Source organism: Equus caballus, chromosome 2 (assembly GCF_041296265.1).
Source record: "Equus caballus isolate H_3958 breed thoroughbred chromosome 2, TB-T2T, whole genome shotgun sequence".
Taxonomy (NCBI): domain Eukaryota; kingdom Metazoa; phylum Chordata; class Mammalia; order Perissodactyla; family Equidae; genus Equus; species Equus caballus.
The window spans coordinates 39748715-39767571 of record NC_091685.1 but is presented as its reverse complement, the minus strand read 5'-3'; the positions used below and the strand labels follow the sequence as shown (position 1 = coordinate 39767571).

Genomic DNA, 18857 nt, shown 5'->3' with positions numbered 1-18857 from the left:
CTGCCTGGGGTATCTTCCTATCTCAAGGTCTGCATAAGGGGTCACCTCCTCTCTGAAGCCTTTGCTGACCCCCCTTCCTGTGAACATGAACATCAGAGAACAGAGACCTCTGGTGCCCCCGCCATACCCTGGACAGACTCTTATAGCACGTCAGGGCATTTATTACTAATAAGAGCTCACATCTCTCCATCCTTTGCTGTAGGCTGGGCATTGTTCATGTCAGGCACTCAGCACACAGCCCTCTGGGATGGGGGCTATTATGTCCTTTTTATAGATGAGGAAACGGGCTCAGAGAGGCCAACCAGTTGGCCTAAGGTGAAGCAACAAATAAGTGGTAGGGACTGGGATTTGAATATGATTTCCGCAGGAAGCTGGTCTCGGCCCCCCAGGCACCCTATAGTCAGCAGTAGGGACAGAAAGGACCAGTGTGATACATGCACAATGGCTGTAAGAACTGCTGTGGGGAGCAGGAGGGGCCAGCCGGCTTGTGTAACACAAGCTTCTCAGTGGAGGGTGACTTTGCCTTCCGGGGACATTTGACAATGTCTGAAGGCATTTCTGGTTGTCACAACCAGGGGGTGAGGGGTGGAATACTATTAGTACTAGTGAGTAGACACCAGGGATGCTCCTAAACATCCTACAAGGCACATGACCCACCTCCCCTCCCCCAACAGAGAACTACCCAGCCCCCAATATCAGTGGTGCCAAGACCAAGCAGCCTGGTAGCAGATGCTGTTTACGGTGGGCCCTGGAGGGAGCTGGTTTCTAGTAGGCAGATAGACTCTCCGGGGCAGGTGCCTGGAGCCAGCAGGGCGCAGACAGGTGGGATCAGAGCAGGTTGGCTGGTGTGGGTGGGGTGGAGGGGTCAGATTGTAAAAGCCCGTTTTCTCAGGCTAAGCAGAGTGGGACTTCATTTAATTGGAGTCCTTCAGGGGTTTTACAATTGCATTCTAAAGAAAATTTTAAGTTTTTGATTTTTAAATTGGCCCACAGTAAACTCTGAACAGCACAAATCTTAACCCCTTTCCCATCGCTCACCCCTGGCTGCCCAGTTCTCCCCAGAAGCAATCATACCTCATCTGTTTCCTGGGTGTCCTTTCTGAGCTGATCTGTGCACACACAAGCGTGTCTGTGTCTTAGGGTTGTTTGTAACTGTTACCTTTTTCTGATTACAAATGCAATTCCCATCCACCGTGAAAAAGCCCATCAAAATAGAAATAGGTCATGTAGAAAAAATGGTGTCCTGCAGTTGTACCCCAGCCCTGCTCTGCACCCTCCGCAATAACACCATCAGCTGACTGAGGGAGTCTGGTCACTCACTGAGGGCTCGAAGCTGTGTGTCAGAGAAACCCCGGGTGCTGGGTGGAGGGCCAGACTAGAAGGCCGGGAGTGGATTGGCAGGCTCCTGCAGCAGTCCAGGCAAGTGGCCAGGGCCCGGGCCAGAACTTGCAGGAGCAAATGGACAGCACAGATGTTCAGGAGGGAGAACTTCCAGGCCTCCACCTGATCTGGGCAAGATTCTGCCAAAGAAGGGAAAGGAAATGGAACTCGCTTCCTGCCCTGAGAGAATTGACGGTCCCCTTCCTTCGGGAGGTTAGGGAGCTTGGAGGAGGCAGTGAGTAACAGGCTCTGGTGTGTGCCACGTCCCAGAGGCCTGGCCATACCCTGAGGCAGCGTCTGGGTGCATCCTACAGTCTGGAGTCTGACTCTCAGGACACAAGGCTACTAGTTCCCTCGGCAGTCCAGGCAGGTCCCCTCTGTCTGACCAACCTCTCTAGGAACTGATAAGCTGGCCGGCCCATGGGTATTGACTTGCCTCTTGAGGTATTTGTGGCAAGATTCTACCATGGTTATAGAGCAATGCTGTCTGGTAGAAATATAATGTGACTCTAGAGAAAAACTATCGTTTTCCTTTACACTCCACACAATATTCCACTTCTGGTCACCAAATGTGTGGGTTTTTTCCCATACCAAGCAATTCAATTCTCAGTGACACTGAAAGTGTTTCCTACAAATTTAGCTCAATTCTGACACGATCTACCTGGAGACATCGTCAGACCCCACAGGTAAGAGCTCAGTCTTACAAGACTGTCCCTCCCCCCACCTTAAACACCAATCGCCAGTCCAGATTGTCACCTATGCTTCTGACTGACCAGTTATAAATTGGAGATTCCCACAGCCCCTTCCTCTGGTTCCACTGGTTTACTAGAGTGGCTCACGGAATTCAGGAAAACAGTTTACTTACTGGATTATCAGCTCATTGTAAAAGGATACAATTTAGGAACGGCTGGATGGAAGAGATGTAGAGGGCAGGGTATGTGGGAAGGGGCGAGGGGCTTCCATGCTCTCTCTGGGCCTGCCACCTTCACTGAATTTCTACATGTTCACCAGCCAGGAAGCTCTCAGGGATGGTTACAGAGGTTTCATTATGTAGGCATGATGGATTAAATCATCGGCCATTGTGATCAAGTCAATCTCCAGCCCCTTTCCCCTCCCAGGAGGCTGAGGAGGTGGTGAAGGTGAAAGTTCCAACCCTCCAATCACACTGTTGATTCCCTTGGCAACCAGCCCCCATCCTTAGTTGCTTTAAAAAGTTACCTTATTAACATAAACTCAGGTGTGGTTGAAAGGGGCTTGTTACAAATAACAAAGGCACTCCTTTTGTTACAGGCAAGGGCTCACTGCCTGATACTCATAAAAGCCAATACCATGGCACCAGATCTTGAGAAAAGAAAGAGCTTTATTGCAAGGTCGACCAGCAGGGAGAGAGGAGGCAAAGCTCTCAAATCTGTCTCCCGGATCCGAGGTTCAGGGAGAAATTTAAGGAGTTAGGGGATACGAAGCTGCAGCTGGGGCCATGTAAGCTGATTGGCTAGTCTTGAATCAGTCATCAAGTTACTTGGGCTGCTGGAAGCCAGATCTTCTTTATTGAAGGACTTCTTGCTTCCAGCAACAACATTTCTGAAGATTCTTGGTTCTGGGGTCATCCTGGGGCTATGGGTTCCCACCTGGCGCATGTGCAGTGCTGTCCCTATTATTGAGCTAGGTTTGATTAATCAACAATCTGTTTTAAGGAAGCAAAACTAGTTTAAGCTGGTCAACGTTTTATGTGCTGTTTCACATTCACAGGAACAGTGAATGAAGACCAAATATGTATTTATTATAAGCCACAGTATCTCAGCGAGCCGCTTACGTAATTTTAGATTTTTTCAGAAGCCACATTTTAAACAGTAAAAAGAAACAGGTGAACTTAATTTTAGGTAATATTTTTTATTTAACTCAATTTATCCACTTTAACACAATCAATACAAAAATATTAATGAGATAGTTTACATTCTTTTTTCTTACTGTCTTACAGCACATCTCAGTGAGCACGAGCCAAGTTTCCGGGGCTCCGTAGCCACGCAGGGCTGGGGGCTGCCTACAGGAGAGGCCAGCCTTGGAGCCCCCCCTGCTGTGGCTGACCATCAGGAGACCTGTTTATTGCTGTCTCCTAGTGCCTGGCACATAATGAGACCTAGTGATCTGCCACATGTGAGCTGGGGTAATCTCCCCTCTGAGCCTCCCGGGACTGTTGTGAAGGTTAAATAAAATGATGTATGCTAGGTACCCTGCTCACTGACCGTTGTTGCTGTTCTTACTTCCTCAAAGTCAATTGAAGGGCAGCAGGCCCCAGCTTGCTTCCTGGCTTCCTCTTGAAAGCTCTCCTCTAAAACTGCAAAACGCAACCTTGGATACCAGAGCTGGCGGGGCTTTGGAGTCAGGTTCTGGGGCAACAAACGAAGGAGCAGGAACCTCTAATCCACGCCCTTATTTTTTTTTTTTTTTGCCTCTTGACAGCTCGATGCTCCGCCCAGCCCAGCCCTGACGGGAGGCCGGCGGAACTACAGCCCCCATGATGCAGTGGGAGCCCCCGAGGTTACGTCATCGGCTTGGGACGCCACGGCGGTAAACGAACGCAATGAGACGCCCTTTAGGCGATAAGCCAGCAGACCTTTGACCCATTAGTAGCAGTAGGGTCGAACTAGCTGAGCTCCGAGTCCACCGACTCACCCGGGCCACAGCGGCACACCTGCGGCGGCTGGAGGCGTGTGTCCTCCCTCCCCCTCCCGCCTCTCCCCAGGGTGGCGCTCCCTGGTGACGTCGGGGGTATGATGGCCGCGGCGAGGCCGGGAAGGTGAAGGTGAGAGGGCGAACGCTCCGGGGTGGTGGGGACAGGCCCGGCCCGGCCCAGCCCCACGAGTCCCGAGCAGCCCGGCGTGTGCCGGTGGCACGCTGGGGCCTCGCGGGCTCGAGATCCGGGCAGGCGGGCGTGCCCACGCACCGGTCTCGTCGCCCGGCCCTCCGCGGCCCTGAGAGGAGGGGGCGGGACGCGGGAATCGGGCCTGGGAGTGGGGTCCCCTGAGGCTCCTGGTCGCCCCCGCCTTCCCCGTCTCCCCGGCCACATTCCACCCCTGCTTTTCCCGTTTCTCATCGCGTCCTCCGTATTTGCCAGCATTCACTCCGCACATCATAGATGCCCACGTTCACCACCATAGCGCTCTGCGCTGACCTCCCCCACTTTGGGCACTTACTGCTCTCGTACTTACTGTTCTTATCTGTTTGCTAGTTTGACTTCGCACCGGGCAGTAAGCCCCTTGAGGGCAGGGACTGTTTTTATCCATTCCTAACTGAAGCGCTTAGCGCACAGAGACAGCACACAGAAAATACCGAATAATTAGCTGTTTGGATGGGTGAAGCCTGAACTGCCCATCCCCCTCTGTTGTAATCCTTCGTTGCCCTATTTCTTTAATTTCTCCACGCACTTTCTCTCCTCCCAGAAAGGGCTCTGATATCGCTCCTTCCCACCCCCAGGGGTGGAGTAAGGCAGCTTCACGTAATTGAAAACAAGTGAGCTTTGCAGTCACAGAGAGGTGGTATCTCAGTTGCCAGCCTGGCCGCTTAACTGGCAGTTGATCAGTCTTTTAAGTATTCCAAGCCTGTGCACCATAGAATTGAGAAATAAGTAAGATACTGTCTACAGCATCTGGCACACATAGGCTTTCAATAATTTCCACTTCTCTTCCTCATCCCCACCCTCCGTCTCTAGTCCTCAGTTCCACAGTCCCCAAGCCCAGTCCTTGTCCTGGTTCTGCTCCCTCCTCTTGCCCCTCTGGATGTGTCTTTACCCCGGCCACTCACCAGCACATGGCTGAACATGTGTTCATGCACACCCAGGGTTGGCTCCACAGCCGTGTGTTGTTTTTCTCCCCAGGGCACTTCCTCACGTACCACCCCAGTACCTCAGTGACTAAGCTTCCCTCAGGGATGAGTTTGTTTGGCTTTTACACCTGATTAGACATGTTTGGCACACCAGTTTTTTTGCTGCTTGTTGATGTGTCCCCTTTTTTTTCCTCCATAAGTCAGAATTGGTGGAGTGAACACAATTAGTAGCCAACTTCAAGCTGAGACGGGACAGAGGAGAACTCAAATTCTTTTTGGCTTTTTGATTCCGGCCATGTCCATGATGCCACCCCTGTGAAGATTTCTCACCATCCAAAAAGTAAGTGGTGGCTGTGACATCTGGTGCCCTGGATCTGGGTTGAGTGAAAAGGGATGTGCTCTGCTGGCCATCCAATGGCAAGTCTCTTGGATGGGGTCATCTTTGCACAGAGCTGGAGTTTTCCAGACTGTGTTGGAAAAAAACCTGTGTCTCTTTTCTGCTTCCGTGGAGGATTTCGCAGTTGCTGAGGGCCTGTTTAAAGGTTGACAGTTCAGAAAGTGGTGGGATCTCTGGGCTCCCTGAAGAATTCATCTCTTATCTCCCTCATTTGTTCTCTGCTGTGCTGGCTCCTCCCTTCCCCCCTCTGCCCAGCAGAAGTTGGCTCCTTATCACAGCTCTACTAAGTTTGCTCTGCCCCTTTATCCTGTATACTCTTTTGTTTCAATTTCTCAGCTTCTCCTCTGTTCCAGTTGTGCCAGCAGACAATCCGTGGATCCATTTTATTTTCCCTGCTAGGAGTTGCTGTGCGTAAAACTGGGTAAGGAGGTGGTGTGGATCAGGGACTGTGCTTGGGATCCAAATACACCTTGCAGTGAATTTTGCTACTGCTCTCCCTACTCCCAAGACACCTAATCCTCCTCCACTAATAGCCTAGGTTGAGGCAAAGCTTTTGATCACCTTGGAGTGCTGATAGCAGTTTCCATTTAGAATTGGGTTTGCTTCTGGTCTTAGGTTAATGTCTGTTAATACTGCGCCCCTAGCACTTTTTTGGGGTGGGAGTGGGAGACTACCAGGATGAATGAGGCTTTTCCTAAAGTGTGATCCTCAGGATTTTAAAAAATGTTACATTTTGTCAGGTAAATTTGCAAAATGGTGCATTAAATACATTTAAACTAGTGTCTTTACAACAGGTCTTCCTTCCCCCCCAAAAGTCTTTACTTTGCTCATGTGCTCCACTGGAGGGGGAACATAGCATATAGTGTTTTACAAATTGATTCTACAGTGGAACCCTTTTTACATGGAACATTGGCTGTGCTAGAGTCCTGGTGACCACACTTTGGAAATACTGCCGTAAACTCTCTGAAACCATAACTTCAAGAGCGGTTTGTGGCAGTCAGAAGCTACAACTCAAAGCATGCTGCTTAGTGTATGGCTGATATTGGAGCTGGGCTCTGGCCCCATGTGCCTGCGGTGAGCCTTGCAGTGAAATAAGGATATCAGAGCTTTCCAGAGGAGGAGCAGGAACCAGCTGCTTCCCGCCACTCTGTAGGGAGGAAGCCAGCCGGTGAAGCCTGGAGATAGTGGGGCCTCTGTCCTGGCTTGTGTGCGTGTATTTTGCAACTTTGGTCCATTTGTGCACATATGTACATCCAGCTTGCTCTTTAGAAGGATTAAATCCTGGAATCTGAAAAGTTTTTTCAACTCTCTTGACTTACTGAGCTCCAAATACTAAGAAACAGACGCTTAGCCAAAAGTTGCTTTTTAAGAGAAAACTAGGTTTGTGTATTCCCAGGATGGCAGGGTAAGAAAGTCCTCTCCTTAGGGGCATTCACTCAGTCAAACCATGTCTCACAGTTGTGGAGGGGGAAAGCAGAAATGGAAATAGGTCACTGCTCTGTGTCAGACACTAGCTTTCTAGAAGCTCATAGACTAGATGGGGAGATAAAGTGTGATAAAAAACCCCACAAGTCTGGAATGCTTGCATGTCCTCTATGGAGACGTCAGGGAAGGCTTCACAGGGGGGCTGACACTAGCGTTGGGTCCAGGAGGACAGTAGGAGTACGCCAAATGGGTGAAAAGAAAGAAGATTCCAGACTGAGAGCAGCATGTGCAACACAAACACTGACTCTCAGCTTGGGAATTGACAGAGCCAGAGAAATCAGACAGAGCTCAGAGGGGTTGGCGCTAGGTTCCAGGTGAGAGGTTTGGGGCATGCAGCTGCCGGGTGGGGAATGGTGAGAGCAGGTGGGCTCCTGGACCGGCTGAACTCCGAGCAGACCTCATGACCTTGACCCACTCAGTTTTTACTAGCGTGCATGCCTTCGATTCTTGCACTTACTGAACACTAACGCTTTTGGTTTCGTTTCCTTTGGGCTTGCAAACAATGACCAGAACTTGAAAGCACTTGCGTCTGAAAGCTCGGCTGATCTCAGGGAACTTGCTGCCTGCGAGCAAGTCATTTCTGGGGCCGGGCGCTGCTGCTCCTCACCCCTGAGCACACCTGTTGACTTGATCCACATGCCGGGGTAGAGGAGCTGTGGCTGTGTTGGTGGAGTTGCCTCTGCCCTTCCCCGAAGGCTGGGTGTCCGTGGGGAGAGTCTTCATCTTGCTGGTTTACTGTTGTTGCTTTATAACATGTAAAGCTACCTTTGAGCTTGTACTGTGTCATCTTCTCAGTCTGTGTGGTATCACCTCGTTGTACACATGAAGAATCTCAGGCTCTGAGGTTAAATAACTTGCTCAAGTTTATACAGCCCAGAAATAGTACAATGACAATTTGATCCCAGTGCTGTCTGATTCCAGAATCTATCGTCTATAACGCTCCTTCACGCCTCATCCCAGGCCCCTTTTCTTCTCCTTTCGGTGGCTCTCCTCTTCTGCTTATGCCCATCCCCTATCTCTCGAAGGGTCTTACCTGCTGGGCCACGGTAAGCCGGATTTCAGTGCCCTCTCCTTCTCTTCTTTGGAGGAGCCGGCAGTATTTTCTTCCCAGTTCCCCTTCTCAGAGCTCTGCTGTCTTTCTCATTTAAGCCCTTGACATGTGGCCTCTGCGCTAAGAAAATCTCTCACGGCTGTGGCGTTTCATAGAGGAAGGCAGAAATGGACATCTGTCACTTCTCCCTCCCATCTCCCTAGAAATTATTAACATCACAAAATAATACATAGGTTTAGGCAAAACCTGTGGGTTCCCATTTCCCCGTGAGTCTGTCTGTCTTTCTGCCCACTCTTTGAGATGGTTAGTTCCTAGGGGCCACTTCAGTTACGACGCACTGTTTCCAGCTGTTCTTCCTGCTTCTCAGGAACTTGCTCAATACCCTTGGGTACCCTTTGGAAGTCTCTCCTGCATGTTCGCTTATGAGCAGTGCCTTCTCCGTTCCCAGACAGAGCGAGTGCTGGGTCTGGTGGACAGCTGGGATTAGGCTGTCTGGGGAGGGAGTGGCTGACAGAAATTTGCAGGGTACTGGAGAGGACAGAGCAAGGCCCACACAGCTGTGCACGCTCCCCCTCCTCCTCGGGGGTGCTTTCTTTCTTCTGACGTCCCGGGACCTGGCGGCTCTGCTGCAGAGATGGTTCTGTGCGTGGTGGGAACTCTGAGGAGCATGCACTCTTGGGACCAGGGGTTCCCAGCCGCCTCTGGGTGCCACCTTCTCTGGTCTGTCTGCCTCTTTTGACTTTGACCAAAGATCTCTAGTACTTTGGACTTAAAGCTCACAGCCCCTGACGAGCTGTTGTTATGTGAGAAAAGTAGGCTACAAAGATGTGTGGGATTGAGAGCAAGAGAGCTACCCACGCAAAAACAGACTGGGGTGATAAACAGACGTCACAGTGCTTATCACAGAGTGGTGGGGGGCTATGGATTTATTTTTTCTTTTAGTTTCCACATTTTTTACAGTGCACACATTTATAATGCAAGAGACAAATTTTTTTTTTTTTTAAAGATTTTTTTATTTTTTCCTTTTACTCCCCAAAGCCCCCCGGTACATAGTTGTGTATTCTTCGTTGTGGGTTCCTCTAGTTGTGGCATGTGGGACGCTGCCTCAGCGTGGTCTGACGAGCAGTGCCATGTCCGCGCCCAGGATTCGAACCGAAGAAACACTGGGCCGCCTGCAGCGGAGCGCGCGAACTTAACCACTCGGCCACGGGGCCAGCCCCAAGAGACAAATTTTTTTTTTAATTTTTTTTTGAGGAAGATTAGCCCTGAGCTAACTACTGCCAGTCCTCCTCTTTTTGCTGAGGAAGACCGGCCCTGAGCTAACATCCGTGCCCATCTTCCTCTACTTTATATGTGGGATGCCTACCACAGCATGGCTTGCCAAGCGGTGCCATGTCTGCACCCGGAATCTGAACCAGCGAACCCAGGGCCTCCGAAGCAGAACACGTGCGCTTAACCGCTGCACCACCAGGCCGGCCCCAAGACAAATGTTTTTAAATAAATTGTAGAAGTAGACGTCTTTGATTTGAGGATCACCCTTCCTTGTCCACCCGTCCCCCAAAATAAAAACAAAAAAAACAAAATCTGTTAGGAATTAGGGCTACTGGGCACTGAATAGCGGAGTGGCCAGGGGCAGGTGGTGGGAGTCACTGACCTTGAGCGTCAGTCTGCTTTCAGTATTCAGTGCTTTTTCTCAGGTGGGTGATGTTAGGAAACGAGATTTCTGTCACGCTTTTCTCTCTAAGATTCAGGAGGGCTTCTCTGTGTCACCTCGTGATTCCTGCGTGTCTGAGTGGAAGGCAGGGCCTGTCACTGTTCAGCAGGCGAGGAGCGGCCGGTGCTAGGCCTAAACTCGGCATAGCGTCGGAGACCTCACCCTGAGACAGGGAGACTGGTGCAAGTGTCCTGAGAGGTCCCTTCTTCCTCTTGAGATGCTGGTTCTCCTCTCTCTGTCCCTGATCTAGTCTGGAGGGTCCTGTCTTCTTGATGGACAGAGCTGGTCCCATCACCCCGCTGCTCCCTGCCCTACCCCAGCAGAGCCTCCCGAGCTGGGTGCTCCTGGGTGCACTCACGGTATCTTCTCTTGCAGCGCAATGTCCGTGCTCTTCCCTCGATGCAACTCCATCGTCACAGTCAAGAAGGATAAGAGACACATGGCTGAGGTGAATGCATCCCCGCTCAAGCACTTTGTCACTGCCAAGAAGAAGATCAATGGCATTTTTGAGCAGCTGGGAGCCTACATCCAGGAGAGCGCCACCTTCCTCGAAGGTAAGATAGGCAACCTGCTCAGCCAGGCCCACTCCTACCAGTTTCCATATTTCCGTGCAGGATTTGGGGTGAGGAGGTCCAGCCCTGCCCTTGGTCTGCCAGATGGGTTGTCACCTTCAGCAGTGCTCTGCTCTCGGAATCACATGGAATTGGGCTCCAGGGCGATTAGGCCAGGAAAATGAGGAACCTGCCATTTAAGAATTCCTTATAATCTGTTTCATTTAATCACAAGGGATGGGTGAATCTTATCCCGATTAGACGATAAGCAGGTTGAGCCTTGGAGATTGTAAGTGACACATCAGGGCTCTACCCAGATGTCTCTGAGTCCAAAGCCCAGGTGTTTTCCTTGGCCTGGTTCTGGCCACCATTAATACCAGGCACTGTCTGGGTGTTGATTGTCCCTGACCCGGGTGTCCTTTCTCTCTGATATTTTTAGATGACAGGATTACAGATAGGAAACTTGCGTCACCAGCCCCTTTTCCACTAGTTACTAATTTGAGCCCAACCTCTGGGCCCTGCCCTGTCAGCAGGGAAGGATTGGTTCCTGGGGCCCCACTCAGTATGGTGCCGCTGACTTTCTCAGGCTTCCTTTCTAGAGGGTGCACCTTGGCTCCAGGTCCTGCGATTGTTAGTGAAGACCCAGTAGCTGAGTCTTCACTTGGTTTCCTCATTTTTGAAAGAGGGGCTTAGGTAAGACAAGGGGTTTTCAAATTCTAGTCTGTAGAACCCTAGGAGTTCAGTGGAAATGCCCCAGGGACACGCTTCTCTCCGCTCAAGTGGCTGGGCTTCTGGTGGTGTACACGTCGGGCTGCTACTTAAGGTTCTCTTTAAAGAAAGGGAATGTGTCCAGCACTGTGGTCTGAATGTTTGCGTCCCCCCAAATTCACATGTTGGAATTCTCAGGTCCAGTGTGATGGTGTTAGGAGGCGGGGCCTTTGGGAGGTGATTAGGTCATGAGGGTGGAGCCCTCATGAATGAGATTAGTGTTCTTATAAAACAGACCCCACAGAGCTCCCTAGCCCCCTTCAGCCATGTGAGGAAACAATGAGAAGTCTGCAAGCTGGAAGAGGGCCCTCACCCAATCAGGCAGGCACTGTGATCTGAGACTTGCAGCCACGAGAAGTGTGAGCAGTACCTTTCTGTTGTGTGTAAGCCACTCATTCTGTGGTATTTTGTTACAGCAGCCCGAACAGACTGAGACGAAGAGTGGGCTCTTTATGCCTTGCCCTTAGCATGGTGCTTGATGCAAGAGAATTTGTTCCCTAAATATTTTTTAAATTTAAAAATCTGGATGGGGGCCGGCCCTGTGGCCTAGTAGATAAGTTCTCATGCTCTGCTTCGATGGCCCAGGGTTTCGCTAGTTCAAATCCTGGGTGCAGACATGGCACCGCTCATCAAGCCATGCTGAGGTGGCATCCCACATGCCACAACTAGAAGGACCCACAACTAAAAATATATAACTGTGTATCTGGGGGCTTTGGGGAGAAAAAGGAAAAATAAAATCTTTAAAAAAAAAAAAAAACAAATCTGGATGTTAAAGTTGTACGATTGGTGGTTGACGTTAGTCTACTTCGTTGCCCATTTATTTAGCAGTAGCTGTGGTGCGCCTGGTTCTGTGCATGCAGAGATGGCGCAGACTAGGCCACTGTCCTCCCAGAGCCCACACTAACTCTCTGTGATGTTCTGAGTCACTTACTCAGATGGTGCTATGGGTGAATTCATGTTTAATGAAGGTGTTTATGTGATGGCCTCAGGAATGGGTGTTTTGACTTCTCTTTTTTATGAAAGTAGTATGAGGTCTCTCTTATTGCTGGACTGGAAGGGAAAGAGCTAGAGTGATCCTGAGATGTGTTGGGGATTGCGCTGGCTGGGGGAGAGGATGGTTACTGCCTTGGGAGTGTTGTCTTAAGGGCAGGTAATGAGAGCTTGCCTGTCTACTGGCTGTTTCTTTTAAATGTAGCTACAGGCTCCCAGCTTCCTTTGCGGTGCATTCCAAAGGCCATGCCCACATAAGGGAGGAATGTTGGTGGGTGGGGTGTGTGTGACCAGCGGATGTGGGGAGGCCTTGTTGGTTTGATCACTTCCTTTCATGGCACCAGCTGCAGGGGAAGCTCACTGGGCAGTCACTGGAATGCCACTGATGCTCCAGATGCTGTGGGAGTGCTCGGTGCTGGGGCCTGTCAGCCCAGTGGTTCACTAGTGTCTTAGTCTGTTTGGGCTGTTGTGACAGAAATACCATAGACTGGGTGCCTTATAAACAACAGAAATTTATTTCTCACAGTTCTGGAGGCTGGAAAGTGCAGGGTCAAGGCACCAGCAGATTCGATGTCTGGTGATGGCCGGCTCCCTGGACTGATGTCTTTTCTCTGTAACATCACATGCAATCACATGGCAGAAGGGGCTGGCTAGCTCTCTGGGATCCCTTTTATAAGAGCACTAATCCCAGTCGTGAGGGCTCCACCGTCATGACCTAAGCACCTCCCAAAGGCCTCACCTCCATATACCATCACATCATCACACCATGTACCATCACATGGGGGGACATAAACATAACTAGATGAGATGGGGGCAGGATCTTGCTCAGTAGCTCCCCTCTGTCGTAATTTGTTTTCCATCTGCCTGTGAAGGGCGCTGGGAAAAAGCAGTGCAGTGATCCCGTTGTCTATTCGCTTAGCAAGCTTTGTGCACCTGCTGAGCACTGGGTGCTGGCATTGGACAGCTGGGCCCTCACGTGGTGGATGATGCAGACAGGTGAGCTAGGCAGTTACACTATGGTGAGGTCAGTGCTAAGATAGCAGAAGTATAGGGTGCTGTGGGAGCACAAACAAGGGGACCTGACTGAGGTTGGGGGGAGTCAGGGAAGGCTTCCTGGGGGCTGTGCAGTCCAAGCTAGACCTTCGGCTGAATGGAATGGGCCAGAGCACCCAAAGGTAGTGCATCAGTTCTTTGAGTGGGGAGGGGAGGTTCAGGGCAGGATTGAGCAAAGCCCAGAGTAATGGTGAGGCAGCGTGGCGGTGTGGGGATGTGGTGAGGTGGCATGGGAGGCAGCAGGGTGGCAAGAGACCCAGTGGGAGCAGTAGGCGGGGCCAGGTCAGGAACAGCCCTGGGAAGGTGCACAGGGTGCTTATGAGCCCGGACTCTGGAACCAGGCTGCCTGCTGCCGATGCCAGCTCTGCTGTTTACTAACGCTGTTCGTGGTAAATGACAAGGATTATATAAGGCCGTGTTTGAAAAGTGATCAGAACAGTGCCTGGTATGTAGTGAGAACTTTGTAAGTATTTTAGTAAAAAACATATAAGTAAATGATGGCAGTTAACATTCAAGAACTCATGTGTCCCAGCCACCATTCTTAGCACTGTTTGTTTTAGTTCATTTAATCCTTGCAGCATCACGCGAGGTGGGTACTGTTGTTATCTCCATTTCAAGGGTGAGGAAACTAAGGTGCAGAAAGCTTCGTTAGCCTGAGGTCACAAAGCTGGGAAGAGGCAGGCACCAGCACTCCCTGTACGGGAACCCAGGCAGTTGCTCCCAAGTCTGTTCTTACCGGCTGCGCGACAGGCCCCTCAGTGGGGAGTCTGAACCTTCAGCGCGGCCATAGCAGGGGGCCCCCGTGGTGGATTCTGTCCCCTCCGGACTTGTGACTGTGGAACTCCTTTGACCATGTGGTGCCCCTTTTTCAATCTCCACCTCCAGACACCTACAGGAATGCGGAATTGGATCCCGTTACGACAGAAGAACAGGTCCTGGATGTCAAAGGTTACCTGTCCAAAGTCAGGGGCATCAGCGAGGTGCTGGCCCGGCGGCACATGAAAGTGGCTTTTTTTGGCCGGTGAGTCCTTGGAGCCCTCACACCTTCTTTCTTCCCGGCTGGGAGGGAGTGCTTTGTACAGGATCACGGTCTGAGCCCCAAGGCAGGGCGCAGCTGGCCTGCCTCAGAGTTCATTGCTCTGCTTCTTTGTTGTTCTAATTTTTAACTGTGGTAAAATACACGTAACAGAAAATTTACCGTTGTTAACCATTCTTAAGGGTGCAGTTCAGGAGTCCTAAATACATTCGCGTTGTCGTGCAGCCATTGCCACCATCCGTCTGCAGGACTTCTTCACCTTGCAGAACTGACACTCTACCTGTTAAACACCACTCTTGTTCCCTTCTCCCCCCGGCAGCCACCATTCTATTTCTGTCTCTGTGGATCTGACTGCCCTAGGGACCTTGTATGAGTGGAATCATACGGCATTTGTCCTTCTGTGACTGGCTTATTTCACTTAGCATCACGTCCTCAAGGTTCATCCATGTTGTAGTGTCTATCAGAATCCTCTTCCTTTTTAAGGCTGAATGGTATTCCTTTCTGTGTAGATACTGTGTCTTGTTTATCCATGCATCCATGATTGACACTTGGGTTGCTTCCACTTTTTGGCTATTAGGAATAATGCTGCTGTGAACATGGGTATAAAAATATCTGTTCAAGACCCTACTTTCAGTTCTTTGGGATATATGCTCAGAAGTGGAAATGCTGGATCATATGGTAATTTTATTTTTAGTTTTGTGAGGAACCACCGTATCGTTTTCCATATCTACGGTACCATTTTATATTCCCATCAGCAGTGTACAGGGTTCCAATTTCTCCACACCCTCCCAACACTTGTTTTCTGTTTCTTTGGTAGTAGCCGTCCTAGTGGGTATGAAGTGGTATCTCATTGTAGTTTTGGTTTGCTTTTCCCTAATGATTAGTGACGAGCATCTTCTCATGTGCTTATTGACCATTCTTACATCTTTGGAGAAATGTCTGTTCAAGTCTTTTGCCCATTTCTAAATTAAGTTGTTGTTGTTGACTTGTGGGAATTCTTTATGTATTCTGGATATTAATCCCTTATCAGACACATGATTTGTAAATATTTTCTCTCATTCTGTGGGTTGCCTTTTCACTCTGTTGACTGTGTCCTTTGCACAGAGGTTTTTTATTTTGATATAGTCCATTTTGTCTTTATACTTTTGGTGTCACACCCAAGAAATTGCCATATCCAATGTCACAAGGCTTTTCCCCTATGTTTTTTCCTAAGATTTATAGTTTTAGCCATCAGATCTCCTTAGTCCACTTTGAGGTCTAGTAGGCATCTCTGGAGTGTTTTCCACATCAGTAAGCAGTTCTCAGTGGACACTGACTGTGTGACCTACAGATTGAACTCAATTCTGCACTGTCTAGCTAGAGGTAGTGTCAGACCCCACACTGCCACAAGCGTGCCCCCACTTCAGACGCCATTTGGAAACCTGTGCTTCTGACCAACTGACCCTAAATCACAGATTCCCGTGACCCCCCCTCAAGTTGGATTGATTTGCTGGAGTGGCTCCCAAAGCTCAGGGAAGCATTTACTGACGTTGACCAGTGTATGATAAGGGATGTGATAAGGGATGTGATAAAGGATACACAAACAGCCAGATGAAGAGGTATGCAGGGTGAGGTCTGGGAGGGTCCTGAGTGCAGGACCTTCTGTCCCCGCTGGGACTGGGAATGCACCACCCTCCAGGCATGTGCGTGAAGCTCATCAAATCTCATTGTTTAGAAGTTCTTATGGAGCTTAATCCACAGCCCCCTTCTGCCTTTTCCCAGAGGTTGGAGGTGGAGCTGAAAGTTCCAGGCCAGTAATCACTTGGTCTTTCTGGTGACCAGCCCTTCCTGAGACTGTCTTGGGGCCTCACCTTGAGCCACCTCAGCAGCGTAAACAAGTGTGCTCAAGATGGGCTCCTTATAAATGACAACAGACACTCCCATCACTCAGGAAATGCCAGGAGTTTTAGGAGCTCTGTGCCAGAAACTGGGGACAAAGACCAAATGTGTTTCTTATTATACTACAGCACCTTTAAAAAAATTAAAATCCGGTAGAGGGGAAAAAGGCCTGTGGACAGGTTGGGTGCTGTGCACACTGTGGTAGCCTGAGGAGTAGGCACTCTGCTTTGAGTCCCACCCTTAGTGATCTGTGACCTCAGGTGTGGCTCTCAGCTCCTCTGGCTGTCCTTTCTTCGTCCTTGCCTCAGAGGTGTGGCCCCCATCTTGGTGAGTCAACTGAGTAGAGCTGTTTTTCGAGAACCGGGATACAGAAAGGGGCAGGAGGGCGACAGTAATCTCTCCGGTAGCCAGCAGTGACCAGCTGGTTCTGGTCTGGTGAGGAGGAGCATGACGGAAGAAGAGCAGCAGTACAGGCCTTTTGTGCAAAACCCAGGACATTGGGGTCATTTGGGGTCATTCAGCTGAGGTCCCATAGACTGAGGATGACACCCCTGGGGGTGAGGCAGTGGTTTCAAGTAGAGGAGGGGGTTATCCTTTGGAGACAGGTGGTCTCCACAGCGATGCTGGGAGGCTTGCGGTCGGGCCGGGCTTACCTGAGGACAGGTTAAGTGTCTGCATGCTGGCGCTGCACTGTGTGAGCCCCTTATAGGTTCCTTTGCAGTGATGAACCGGGAGCACATCACAGTCACGGGCCAGTGGTGTTTGTCCATCCATTTTCATGAACTCAGAGTGTCCACTCTGCCTGTCCGGGCACTGGTGTCACTGCAGAGAACAAGCCTTTGGACTTCCAGGCTGGTTACTTTGTTGGGAAAGCCTAAAACTCGGATGTTGGTAGCTTCACTGACAGCCGGTATTTTCTCATAGGACGAGCAATGGGAAGAGCACCGTGATCAATGCCATGCTCTGGGACAAAGTTCTGCCCTCTGGGATTGGTCACACCACCAATTGCTTCTTGCGGGTAGAGGGCACAGATGGCCACGAGGCCTTCCTCCTCACGGAGGGCTCGGAGGAGAAGAAGAGCGTCAAGGTGAGGGCGCTGTGGCAGGACCATGCCCGTGTAGCCTTCTGGCCCAGCTTTCAGCTGTCTGGGTCGGGTCCATTATGACGGGACCGACGGGAGAGGGCAGTGCCCCTGCAGTGGGGTACAGGAAGCCCTGTTCTAGCCCAGCGAGAGCTTCAGGGAGGGTCTGAAACAATCTGGAGTCTTCACTTCTTTGCGTGTGCCAAGCAGGCCATCTGACTTCTCTTGGCAATGAAGAGAGTATGTGCCTCGTTCTTTTTTGAGGTGTTGCCAGAGAGTGATTCGTGCATTTGCTCTGTGATTCTGACATGTCAGCTAGGGGCTTGCACATTTTGATTTTTCTGAGAGCCAGTTGCATTATTGTTTGGGGCCATATGCTCATTTTGGTTCATAAAGAATTAAGGGAGAACACCCTGGGCTTTAGGATGACATCCAAGAAAGAAGCTTAAAGGAGGAGCGAAGAATAGTTGGTTCTTATTTACAGCTCCCACCCAGCTCTTGACTTTTTATATGTGAAATGAAAGAAAAAGGAGTAGCACACTGGGCAGCAGTCTCAGGCCACTGTGCCGTGGCCCAGTCTCCTGGCTGGTGGCTCTCCTTCAGCCGTGATCTTTCTTTCCCTCCTCCCCATCAGACTGTGAACCAGCTGGCGCACGCCCTCCACCAGGACGAGCAGCTGCACGCTGGCAGTCTGGTGAGTGTGATGTGGCCCAACTCCAAGTGCCCACTGCTGAAGGATGACCTCGTGCTGATGGACAGGTAAGAGGGAGGGTGCCTCCCTCAGAGGTCCAGATTGGGCGGGCACCAGGTTTCCGTTTCTGGATCATCCAGACCAGGGTCCCCGAGGCCCTGTGGTTGCTCTGATTAAGTGTTACTTCCTTTCAGTCTGGCTCAACCAAATCCTCCTGCCTCTTGGGTTTCCTCCAGGGTCTGTACTCTACCCATGGGCATCAGTGCCCTGAAGATGTCCCAGTGATGGTCTGAGGACACTGTGGAGGGGTAGGAGGGATGCTCGAAAGTGGGAAGGTTCTCAGCCTCAGTCCAGTGTTAGTCTGTGTGTTAGGGGTGGGAGCCTGTGGTGGGGGGCTCTGTGGGGTACGGGTTAGATTTTACTTCTCTTGAAGGAGCACTTTGCCCTGCTTTGTGGACAAGTTATACCAAGAAATACAGTACTGCAGTGCTTCCTGGGCTCACATAAATACAAAACTTCACCTTAATTGTGTATCCTCAAAGTAAAATGACAAATCATTATGTTTTTATAAAAGTGGTAGATGGATGTCGCAAAAAACTCATTTTCACGCAATGTGGAAGCTTATGAAATGAAAACTAAGATTTCCTCCAATAAGGACCAGGCCTGATTTCTGTCCCATCTCTAGCTTTCCTCCCTTGCCTGGCCGCCTCAGGTCTGTCAGAGCAGGAAAGCTAGGGCCCGTGCTCTGTGTGTCTGATGATGGTTTGCCTGTCACCTAGCCCTGGCATCGATGTCACCACAGAGCTGGACAGCTGGATTGACAAGTTTTGCCTGGACGCTGATGTGTTTGTGCTGGTGGCCAACTCGGAGTCCACCCTGATGCAGACGGTAACCCCTCCTCCGCCTTTCCCCACACTCCTGGGGCCCTGGCCGGCACCGCCCCGCCTGCGCTGAGGCCTC

The 18857-nt window shown here is 50.6% G+C and overlaps 1 protein-coding gene across 8 annotated transcripts in view; it reads left to right on the top strand.

The window, feature by feature from the left end:
* Positions 1 to 2725: 2725 nt before the first annotated feature.
* Positions 2726 to 18857, top strand: part of MFN2 (mitofusin 2) — a 29191-nt gene continuing 13059 nt past the window's right edge. Inside the window, exons 1-8 of one of the 8 annotated variants that reach the window (XM_070253341.1) lie at positions 2726 to 2859; positions 3841 to 4183; positions 5403 to 5542; positions 10225 to 10403; positions 14097 to 14232; positions 17050 to 17212; positions 17841 to 17965; positions 18677 to 18785. In XM_070253341.1, coding sequence (XP_070109442.1) covers positions 10229 to 10403; positions 14097 to 14232; positions 17050 to 17212; positions 17841 to 17965; positions 18677 to 18785 — 708 coding nt within the window. In that variant the 5' untranslated portion in view covers positions 2726 to 2859; positions 3841 to 4183; positions 5403 to 5542; positions 10225 to 10228. Of the gene's footprint in view, positions 2860 to 3551; positions 4184 to 5402; positions 5543 to 5935; positions 6021 to 10224; positions 10404 to 14096; positions 14233 to 17049; positions 17213 to 17840; positions 17966 to 18676; positions 18786 to 18857 lie in introns of those variants that run through there. The other 7 variants (XM_070253352.1, XM_070253342.1, XM_023635774.2 and 4 more) reach the window with 7 other exon arrangements.